Here is an 11,530-nt window from a genome sequence, read left to right as displayed (position 1 = left end):
AACATTTTATCTTGATTAAATCGTGACTGAATAAATTTATTTATAGACAACTAGAATATAAATATCTTATATATATAGATAGTGAAAGGCAATCTGCAAAGAAACGAATTTGTTTTGCATGCCCTGTATTTTTATATATATGTAAAGTTTAAATAACAAAATATATAAAGAAGTTTGTATCTTTTGTGTTATAGCACTCAATATTAGGACAATGCCACATTCATAGCTTAAGTCAGATGGAAAGCATCAAATTTGAAGAGTTAAACTTTTGGGATAATGACGTGTCAGACTTTTTTTTGTTAATTGTACTTGTTTCCCTTGTTATGGATTCTTTTGACCTGTGTACCATCTAGTTTTCTTTGCTCTCTGTGTTTAAGTCCTCAGTTTCCTTTCCTTGTACTGTCTTGACCTTGTATTCAAAGCTGTTATGTTTGCTTCAGTGGTTGCTCAAGGCTGGATTAGCATCTTTTGTTTATTTAATCAAAATTTTCTGCCTTAAAAGGATAGTTCACCCAAAAATGAAAATGTTATGTTTATCTGCTTACCCCAAGGGCACAGAAGATGTAGATGACTTTATTTCTTCAGTAGAACACAAATGGAGATTTTTAAATGAAACTATTACAGTCTGTCAGTTTTATAATGGAAGTGGGTAGGAATCACGGCTTTGAGAGTAAAAAAAAACATACACATACAAAATCAATTTAAACCCTGCGGCTCGTGATGATACACTGATGTGTATAGACACAAAACGATCAGTCTGTGCAAGAAAGTGAACAGTATTTATATCGTTTTTATCTCTAAAATATATCCTTATTTTCACTGCAATGTCCTGAATGTGTTCACTCTTCTTTTTCAGCCTGCATGTGAGGCATCTTCTTCTTTTTCTTTACGGCAGACTTTGTAAATGGAACCTACGTTCAGTTCGGAAGGACTCATCCCTATGCCCTAATCCCTTCAAAGGGTTTACCCTCTGGAGTGAGAGCTATTAAGGGTCGAAGGGTGTAGGGGACCAAATAACTGTTTCTTGAAGTGTCCCTCTGCGTCATCATCTGGTGCCCACATGGAGGTGCTGTCATTATGTAAAGAATTGGCACAAAAGATCATGGGAGCCCAAAGTGTCCATCAGTTGTACCCTTTGAAGTGGCCAGTTTTGATCACTTCCATTTTGAATGACCCTTTCTGAAGTGCCCTTCGAAAGGCGATATATCCTGTTTGGAACACACCAAGAGTGTCAGTGTGTCAGTGCTTGAGAGATAGGTGGTGGTTATGCATTTATAAGTCTGTGATCCGCTGTAAAGCAAGAAGAAGATGCATCACACGAAGGCTGAAGAATAAGAAACGCGTTCAGGACAGTTCAGACATTGCGATATAAATACTTCTGTTTTTTGCACAGACCGATCGTTTTGTCTTTACAAATCAGTGTATCATCAGGAGCTGCAGGGTTTAATTTTACTCTCAAAGTAACTTCCATTATAGGTGTTCTACCTTTAGGCACCGCTCCCAGCTTTTTACCTTTTTTGTCTGAAGGAGAACAGATGTTTGCATATTTCTGTGCCTTTATTTGGTGTGTGTTTGAAATAGCCTGCAGGCAGAGAATCACTTTGGATACCCAGTTCACTCTCAGAATTGTTTATTATTATTTGTTGACTAATTTAATTGTTTCATTTTAGTATTAATTGCATCCACTTGTGTTTATATATATTATGAGTATATGTATTACTGAGTGAACATGCAGATTACAATATTTAGCAGACAAATAAGCTATGATAAAATATAGCAATATATTACAAAATTGATAATAACAAATGTATACATTACAGTGTTATATTTTTATATATTACAGTACAGACATTAAAAGATGTAAAAAATAAAACTTTAGAATTCATAATTCTAATGCAAATCATATAACTTTTTGTTGTATCATTTTTAACTATACACCATGGAAAAACTGGACTAAACTGTATCAAGATCAGTACCACTATACAAACAACTTTTGAATAACTTATATTCACTTAAAGATAAAAGAAAATCCTAAAGATGTCTGTCAAGAAAGCTACTGTCTTAATAGTATGATGTACTGCTACACTGAGGTAATCATTCTACATCATTATGCTTGCTCAACTAATCCTCAGACTTAGTGTAATGATTACTACTGTTCCGAGTGTGTGTTCACGGTGTGTGTGTGTTCACTGCTGTGTGTGTGCACTTTGAATTGGTTAAATGCAGAGCACGAATTCTGAGTATGGGTCACCATACTTAGCTGTATGTCACGTCACTTTCACTAAACTCTATTTGACTGGATTATGATCAGGATGAGCTGCAGCAAGACGTGTACTGTGACTCGCTGAGATTTTGGTCAGGTACGTTCCAGGGACTAGTCCGGATATTCCATCCCTCGATGCTGTCCACCACCCATCCTTGCCTTTCTCAGTGATGGTAACAACCTGTCCTTTACTGATAGACAGCTCATCATCTTCCTAGAAATTGGGGATACAGGGAGTTGAGTACACAACTCGTAAAATCAGTCTCCAAAGACTATTCATGTTTTTTTTATAAACATATATAGACATTTTAAACTTTTTAACAAGGCTGTCAGGCAAACATTTTTATGATAAAAATTACACTTATGAGATTTATATTAATTTATTTTAATTACTATTAATTTTATTTCTACTTTATATTCTAGTTCCCGATTGCTACCTCAATTACATTTCTTAACTTAAACAGAAACTCTAAAAAGCATTCTAAATTCAACTCTGAATTGTGCTCAACCACAGAGTCTACTAACTTCTGAGATAAAAACTAAGCATAAAAGTTACTGTATTTATTTACCTGAGCTTTAAAATCATATAACACCATATACTTCTCAGGTCCTCCTCCTGTTTGTTGAGCAGATGTGTATGATCCAGCTGAATTACTGCCTGCTTCAGATAACCCTGTGATGTACAGTAAGGTCAGCAATGTTCAGTGTAAATAATTCCTAATACTGCTTATTAAGTAATAGAGTTCACTGGAATGTATTATGAGTATATTAGTTTAATGCTCTTTGCATACTGACTAAAAGTTTAAAGGAACAGTTCACCCAAAAATGAAAATCCTGTCATTAATTACTCATCCTCATGTAGTTTCAAACCCATAAGACTTTTGTTCATCTTTGGAACACAAATTAAGATATTTATTATGAAATCCAAGAGCTTTCTGAATAGACAGCAGTAAGGACATCATCAAATTAGTCCATTTGACCTCAGTGGTTCAACCATAATGTTATAAAGCTACTTTCTGTGTGTGAAGACAAAAAAAATAAATTTATTCAACAATTTCTTCTCTCCTGTGTCAGTCTGTGTCAGAATACCACAACGCATGCCTGTGTTGCTGCAGACACAGGAGCCGGCATTCAGACACAGAACCTGGATGTGCTGCATCTTATTTACAAGAAGAAGACCATGCACGCTGTACATAAAACAGTCCTCATAAATAGTGATCGACCGATGTATCGGTTTACCGATATTTTTCCCGATATTTAAGCATTTTTCCATAATCGGGTATCGGTTTTGTAATATCGGATTCGCCGATTTACGGCGCCATCTTGTGGCCGTTTTGAGATTTCCGCCATTGCAGCCCGGGCGTCTGAGGTGATCAGTCAACAACAACTCAGTGCACAGGTAAAGTATATGTTCTACTTGGTTTGCTTTAATTAATCAACTTTATTTAACATAACAGACATGCACAAATGAGATCTGAGACATAAATTCCTGATATAGTTAATTTATGCAGCTTGTTTCTAAACAATTGAGACGAACTCATCGAGTTACGTAGTGTTCGTCATGTCCTGCTCCAATAAAGACGTATCTTTAAATGAATTAAATAAAACAGACATGAATGAGTGCATGTTGAAAATAAAAAAAAAAAAATTTTTTATTCTTTTATTATGTGTTTTATGTTCTGTCGCTGTTATTCTGTTGTACTGCGGAGCTTCTGTCACGAAAACAAATTCCTCGTACGCTATGTGTAAACATACCTGGCAATAAAGCTCATTCTGATTCTGATTCTGAAAAGCGTTGAATTTAATTCTCTATCTGTTGTATATGCTCACCATTAGTCTAGAAGAGAAAGTTCGTTCATATTGCTTAGCAACTGACGGATGATCTGGAGGCTTAAGCACGGCCACTGAATGAAACTTTTGACAAGATTATCTTGTTTAAACACCCTAGATTATATTTTAATTTACTACATAACAATTATTTCGCTAATACACATATAAATATAGCCTACCGCTTTGTGGAAATTAATTATTTATTATCTCCATGCGCGATCGCGGTTGATTAAGTTATAATCAAACAGCACTTTGTCAGTTGGCATTTCATGATTAAACATTAGATTAAATTTAGATCATAAAATGCCAACTGACAAGTGCTGTTTAACTTTATATAGTCTCGGGAAAAAAAGTTCGTTCATATTGCTCAGCACCTGACTGGGTTGATGATCAGGAAGCCTCAAGCAATGCCACTGAATGAAACTTTTGACAAGATTATCTCGTTTAAACACACTAGATTATATTATCATTTACTACATAACAATTATTTCGCTAATACACATATACATATACCGCTTTGTGGAAATTAATTATTTATTATCTCCATGCGCGATCGCGGTTGATTAAATTATAGTCAAACAGCACTTTGTCAGTTGGCATTTCATGATCTAACGTTAGATTGAATCTAGATCATAAAATGCCAACTGACAAGTGCTGTTTAATTTTATATAGTCTCGGGATAAAAGTTCGTTCATATTGCTCAGCACCTGACTGGGTTGATGATCAGGAAGCCTCATGCACGGCCACTGCATGAAATTTTTGAAGGAAGCAGGCTTACAGGGCAGAATGCTGAAAGACTCTGTTTTCTACACTAAAACCTAGTTCTGCTTAACTGGGAGTATTAAGTTACACTACTAAATAGCTATGCACTCCTAAATAGCCCTCCCGCCCCCACCAATATGTTAGAATCATTTTTGTGCTTTATTTTTTTACCCGTTTTTATTTTTTTACCTCATCAAAGCTTTTATTTTAAAACAAAGACACTTGCACTTGCACAGTGCACTTAAATTTTTTGGACTCAGACCCCTCTATTTATTTGTGTATAAATATAAAGTTTTTTTTGTATGCAAGGAAGGAGTGATTGTTATAAATAAAATGTTTTTTTTCAGCTCATTTGTGTTGTAATAATTGTCAGAAACAGAAGTATAACAGTAAATAAATATCGGTTCTGCATATCGGTTATCGGGTACATAAACATGCAAATAATCGGTATCGGTATCGGTTATAAAAAATCAATATCGGTCGATCACTACTCATAAACATGTCTGAAGATTTCAACAGAGAGAGCAATTTTTGCTCAGCCTTAATTACAGGTGCTTCTCAATAAATTAGAAAGTTGAGGAAAAGTTCATTTATTTCAGTAATTCAACTCAAACTGTGAAACTCATGTATTAAATAAATTCAGTGCACACAGACTGAAAATGTAATGATTTTGGATCACATTTAACATCTCAACAAATTAGAATATGTAGTATGCCAATCAGCTACTCAACTCAAAACACTCGCAAAGGTTTCCTGAGCTTTCAAAATGGTCTCTGACAATCATTGACACCCTTCACAAGGAGGGTAAGTTACAAAAACTCATTGCCAATAAGCTGGCTGTTCACAGATTGCTGTATCCAAGCATGTTAACAGGAAGTTGAGTGGAACAAAAAAGTGGAAGAAAAATATGCACAACCAACCACAGAGAGAACAGCAGCCTTATGAGGATTGTCAAGCAAACTGGTTTCAAGAATTTTAGTGAACTTCACAAGGAACTGAGGCTGGGGTCAAGGCATCAAGAGCCACCACACACAGACTTGTCAAGGAATTTGGCTACAGTTGTCGTATTCCTCTTGTTAAGCCACTCCTGAACCACAGACAACGTCAGAGCCATCTTAACTGGGCTAAGAAGAAGAACTGGACTGTTGCCATTGGTCCAAAGGCCTCTTTTCAGATGAGAGCAAGTTTTTTGGAATCCAAGTTCCTAGAGTCTTGAGGAAGGGTGAAGAAGCTTGTAGCCCAAGTTGCTTGAAGACCAGTGTTAAGTTTCCACAGTCTCTATTGATTTGGGGTACAATGTCATCTGCATGTGTTGGTCCATTGTGTTTTTTGAAAACCAAATCACTACACCCATTTACCAACAAATCTTGGACCACTTCATGATTCCTTCTGCTGACCAGCTTTTTGAAGATGCTGATTTTATTTTCCAGCAGGATTTTTCACCTGCCCACACTGTCAAAAGCACCAAAAGTTGGTTAAATGACCATGGTGTTGGTGTGCTTGACTGGCCAGCAAACTCCCCAGACCTGAAGCCGATAGAGAATCTATGGGCTATTGTCAAGAGGAAGATGAGAAACAAGAGACCAAACAATGAAGATGAGCTGAAGACCAATGTCAAAGAAACCTGGGCTTCCATACCACCTCAGCAGTGCCACAAACTGATTACCTCCATGCCACGCTGAACTGAGGCAGTAATTAAAGCAAAATAAGTCCCTACCAAGTATTGAGTACATGTACAGTAAATGAACATACTTTCCAGAATGCCAACAATTCACAAAAAATAATTTTTTTTTTTTTATGGGTTTTATGAAGTATTCTAAATTTGAATGTGTCAGTTTCAGGGTCAGAAAGCTCTCAGATTTCACCAAAAATATCTTAATTTGTGTTTTGAAGATGAACAGAGGTTTTAACGGTTTGGAAGATTTGTGAGTATTGGTGAGTAACAGATTGGTGAGTAATGACAGAATTGTTATTTCTCTTTAAGACTTCATAGAAGTAATACTGACCACTGAAAGACATCCCTGGAAGCATGACAGATAATCTGCAGATACAAAAGGTAGAGTTTAACAATCAAGTTACAAAAAAACATAAAATAACAGTCATTCTTAATTAAGATGTAGTTCAGACATTCACCTCTTTGTTTCAACTCTCCTGACTACTCCATTAGCGTCCAATTCAGAGTAACTCTGAAACTCAATGAGAGCTGAGGAGACAATTTATGTAGAATTCCGTAACAGTGTCACATCATCTTACTGTATGTCAGCTCTTGAACTGTTGGATTTCTGCAGTAAATCATGATTATGGTGAATATACCTGGAGGACGACAGGCTGTCTTTTTCATTTTAATGAAGCAGTTGTTGTCAGTGATGATGTCACACTGCTCTAAAACCTTTCTCACTTCCTCATAGCACTACAAAACAAAGGAAAACAGTTGTTAAAATAACTGTAAATCAGAAACAGCATTTGACTAGGCTTTGGTATATAAAGATTGAGAAATGTGGATATTTACGTCATCATCATGGACACACTGCATGGACAGCAGATTGCAATGATCCCATAACACACAACGCAAGATATTAATGCGCTCAGACTCCTGCTGCTGGAACACCTAGAAGGCAACACACAAATACAAAACATAAAATATTTTTAAAATGTGGCCAGTGAATTAAGAATTATTTCTCTTTTTACTATTTTTGGTAATGGCATTTTCTTAACCTGTCTAAAGTTTTATACCACATCAATAAATATTCTCCAGCTGTATATGACAGAATGCTATGACTGTTTATCACATGCCTGTGAGATTGTGTCTTCTCTCATTTAGTCATCATTACCCAAAAGAAAACATGAAGCTATGCTTATTTGTGTAGACACTCCTTCCTCTTTTAACCTCACATTTTAGTGGTCTATGCATGTTTATGTATAGTTCTTTACCTCACACACACTCCTGTATGTGCTCTCCCACTCCTGGCACATTTTTTCTAGTTGATCAACATTCCATTTGTATTGCTTTTCTGAACCAGCAAGAGAATAAAACAGAAAGTCAACTCTCAATTAATATTAACATGTAAGATGTAAAGTGTAGTGTACACAATGCATGCACAATGCTTGATTGAATATTTGATTATTTTGACTTCATCCAAAAGACATTACATTGCATCTATCCTCTTACTGCCAGCCAGGAGCATAACAACAGGTAAGTGTTTTAGCACAAACCTGAAAGGTTGGCTGCCTGCCTGCATAACCGCGCCCTGCTCATCACCTACAACACAATACAACATAGACTGATAAATAGCCATACTCAGTCTTTGAACCTGACTTCTTTGAATAGCAGCGTGTAACATATATTGTACAAATAATCTTTAATGTAACATACATATGACAGAATTGTCACAAAGTCTCTATTCTAAAGAAATCAAAGTTACACTGACTGATGTACAGTTTCTTATTACACTGGGGTGGAATGAAGCCCATTCAGACTGAAACAAGTTTGCATTGCTTTAATCCTCATTTTGGCCTTACTGTGACCACAAACCTGCCATAGGGAATTTACACAACTGTCTAAAACTCCAGAATTAAAATGAACACTTCTCGTTAGGAAAATAGGGAAACATTTAATTTACTAGGGTATTTAGTGTATAAAACGTTACAGTACATATTCAATATTTTTTTCAGTTCAGGCCCTCACACCTTTTCTGATTGCCGGTGGGTGGAGGTGGTCACATTTGTCTTCTTCCCCACTGCTTGCTCAGCCTCTTCCGCCTCTTTACACCTCTGCTCATATAACCTTTTTGACTGTAGGACATACAGTAAATAAAATAGTTTCAAAGTGAGTAAAAATGCAAGATAAAAATAAACAGGGAGGTGGGTACAGAGCTTGTTATACAAATGTGTCTAAAAACGTATCGCACGATCTTTGGTGTTTCAGTGGTTGTACAACACAGGAAGTTCAAGTCTTATTATATCCAGAGACAGCAAGCATACCTACAAACCAACCAGCCTATTCTTATTTTCTCACATTCGCTGTCACCATCTGTTTCCATGCCTTTTTATTTTTGTATCTCTCTCTACACATTTCTTGGTGGTAAAAATAAATGTTTGAGTCTTCAAACCCAAAGCTAATGAGCAAAAGCCTGCATGTATCTTATGTGTGCTGTCTAATCATGGCGTAATTCTTTCTACAAATACAATCACTACAAGCCTAGTGGCTTCTGTTACTTCTTTCAGTTTCTACTTCTGTCTTCCTCATTTGGCTGATATAGAATTAGGTTGGACCCTGAGAATTATGTGTCATTTACGCCACGAGCAACTAATGAAAGGGGAAACAAGAGGACTTAACACTGGAAGATAGATACTTGTTTTAACCAGATTTACTCCACTTACCTCCATGGTCTTCTTGTGCAACAGAACTTTAGGCTTCTGAAGTTTTTCAATGATCTCTTCAAGCTAATTAGGAAAAAGAGACATTAGCTTTCATCGTTTTGCACTTGCATTAATAAATAAATTAGTGATCATTCAAAATATAACATATGATGTATGTGTTAATGCTTGTGTGCTTGCAAACCAAAGTGCCAGTTTTGTTCCTCTTGCACACTGACCATATGAATAACCACAACTGTGACCATGGAAACACTACCAAAGTGCTGTGGGCTGTGTGCGTAATAGATCATTCGATTTATTTTCTACCTTTTTTCTCTGTTCCCTCTGGCGCTCTCGAAATGCCTCTATTTTCTGAACTTCCTCCTTTATCCTTTCAGATAGTTGGATGTGCAGGTTTCCTGTCTTCTCAATTTCTAGAAAACAATGCAAATCAGGGTGAGAACTTAACATTCAAAGCCTTTTCTAGGAAAGAGGCAACAGGGAATTGCATCACCTCACATACCTGCTTTTAATTTGTCAAACGAGGCCTTTAATGTTCTGAGTATGGAAAACAAATGATGTAATGAATACACACAAACACTTATCTAACACACTTTTGGACATACTGTATATTGTAGATAAGAAAGTTTTACATAAACATGAGGCATTTACTTAGGAGTTGTTGAGTGTGATTTGAGTTAAGTAGCAAAAGTGTGTGTGTTTCAAATGGAATTTGTTTGCAACTTACCCAATCTCGGTTTGACCTTCTGCCTTCCGAGCAATTGCCACCAGATCTCGGCCGTACTTCTCCTCTGCTAGTGCTCTGCGAAGGAGAGCAGAAGTCACACACTGACATTCACAGAAACACACCGCTATAAATAACTACCCCATACCTCATTTTCAACAGTTCTTCTACATCCTTGCACATGTGTCTGCCATCCTGTAACCTCTGCAATATTGCTTCATAACCCGATTGGTCAGAAAAGTCAGTACCCTGAAAACATAACAAACACGCAACACACATGACATACATGAGACACATATAGTACCGGTAGTCATTCTGAAATGTATATTTTATGAGCACTAAAGACACTATTCTTTGGAGAACCATTAAAAATTAGTATTTAAATATGAAAATAATATTTGAAAGGTAGTAGTTTAAAATTTTTACTGAAATGTAATATTATTAAAAGGAAATCCACCCTTTAAAAACAAGCGACAGATTATTTCAATAGTCCATTTAAGATGTTCTACTAACTATATGCAATTTTTTCAACTACATGTCTACTAACTAAATCTCATTAGTCTACTAGAACACAGTTATGTTAGAGTTAGGGGTAGCAGATAAGTAAAAGCTGACATGTAAAGATAGTAGAATGTGTACTTGTAAAGATAGTAGAATGTGTGTTGGGGGACCATTAAAATAAAGTGACATGACAGTTCAAGTTTTATTATAGAGCAGAATCTTAAGTTTTCCTAATTCACTTAAGAAAAAAAAGGAGAAGAAGAAATACAACCCATTATTCTAAAAATAGAAGTAAAGGATTTTGCATCTCCTGTAGCCTATAGGCTACCAATTGAAATTTGACTTAAAAGAGGCTTACAAACAAGAACTTACCCAAAAGGCATTGCAGAACAGTAAAGCCATCTTCTTTACCAGGCTACGTAAAGTTATAGTTCAGAAGTGCCTCTTTAACACCCACAAGCAACGCTGTGACAGATTACATTAAAGTTGCTGTCACGGTTAAAGAAAGACGAGCTACGTCGAGAGGCAACCGTCAAATGAAGAGTTTGAAATGAGGAAGAAACTGCGTGGTGGTCAACTTTGATCTCTTGGCGTCTTCATTTGCTCATTGAAAGAGGAAGAATAATGTTGATGTCACTGTCAGCACGTAATTTCAACAGAGATGACAGAAATTCGCCAGACAAGCGCCAATCGAGCTGATAATATAAGGTAGACCAAATAATAGATGTTTAGAATTTTATTTTAACACTGCACCATTATGGAAAATGGGTTTCTGTGGATATAAGCCACACAATATAAACAGTTGGCTTCATATTGTGTGTGAAGTGTGAAGCGGCAGCTATTGTTAAACAATTTACCCCTGTATGCCAATGTAAACAAAAACTCAATTTTCCGTTGTCATGTTATTCTTTTCTGGCTAATGATTGCTGTAACGCACTTCAGCCAAAAGTGGGAGACATAACCCTTCTAATCTAATAGAGTGTATCAGTGTGGCATAATAACTTTATTTAAAGTTTCCGCTGCCTCAGATAAAACGGGTTTATCACACTTGACCTGGCTCATCTGCTTGAGAA

At 36.2% G+C, this 11,530-nt stretch overlaps 1 protein-coding gene across 1 annotated transcript; it reads right to left on the bottom strand.

Moving 5' to 3' along the window:
• Nucleotides 1-14: 14 nt before the first annotated feature.
• On the bottom strand, nucleotides 15-11,007 carry LOC127961086 (proline-serine-threonine phosphatase-interacting protein 1). Its single transcript, XM_052560018.1, has 15 exons — nucleotides 10,830-11,007; nucleotides 10,105-10,205; nucleotides 9,960-10,034; nucleotides 9,735-9,769; nucleotides 9,539-9,645; nucleotides 9,236-9,298; nucleotides 8,543-8,647; nucleotides 8,069-8,114; nucleotides 7,787-7,866; nucleotides 7,365-7,463; nucleotides 7,169-7,265; nucleotides 6,989-7,058; nucleotides 6,862-6,896; nucleotides 2,833-2,936; nucleotides 15-2,477 (listed from the first exon to the last, which is right to left on the bottom strand). The coding sequence occupies exons 1-15, from the start codon at nucleotides 10,857-10,859 to the stop codon at nucleotides 2,289-2,291; spliced, it is 1,236 nt and encodes a 411-aa protein (XP_052415978.1). The 5' UTR covers nucleotides 10,860-11,007; the 3' UTR covers nucleotides 15-2,288.
• Between the last annotated feature and the right edge of the window lie 523 nt (nucleotides 11,008-11,530).

Source organism: Carassius gibelio, chromosome B7 (assembly GCF_023724105.1).
Source record: "Carassius gibelio isolate Cgi1373 ecotype wild population from Czech Republic chromosome B7, carGib1.2-hapl.c, whole genome shotgun sequence".
Classification (NCBI taxonomy): Eukaryota; Metazoa; Chordata; class Actinopteri; order Cypriniformes; family Cyprinidae; genus Carassius; species Carassius gibelio.
The sequence above is the reverse complement of the archived record's forward strand: the minus strand, read 5'-3'. Positions and strand labels throughout refer to the sequence as shown.

What these genes read in the sequence shown, in the direction of transcription:
- LOC127961086 (XM_052560018.1), bottom strand. Translation starts at nt 10,859, where the DNA reads ATGGCTTTACTGTTCTGCAATGCCTTTTGG. An exon ending in AGTGTGTCCATGATGATGAC is followed by an intron (nt 7,266 to 7,364) that starts GTAAATATCCAC and finishes TTTGTTTTGTAG; the next exon opens with TGCTATGAGGAAGTGAGAAA. An exon ending in TCCAGGGATGTCTTTCAGTG is followed by an intron (nt 2,937 to 6,861) that starts GTCAGTATTACT and finishes TGTACATCACAG; the next exon opens with GGTTATCTGAAGCAGGCAGT.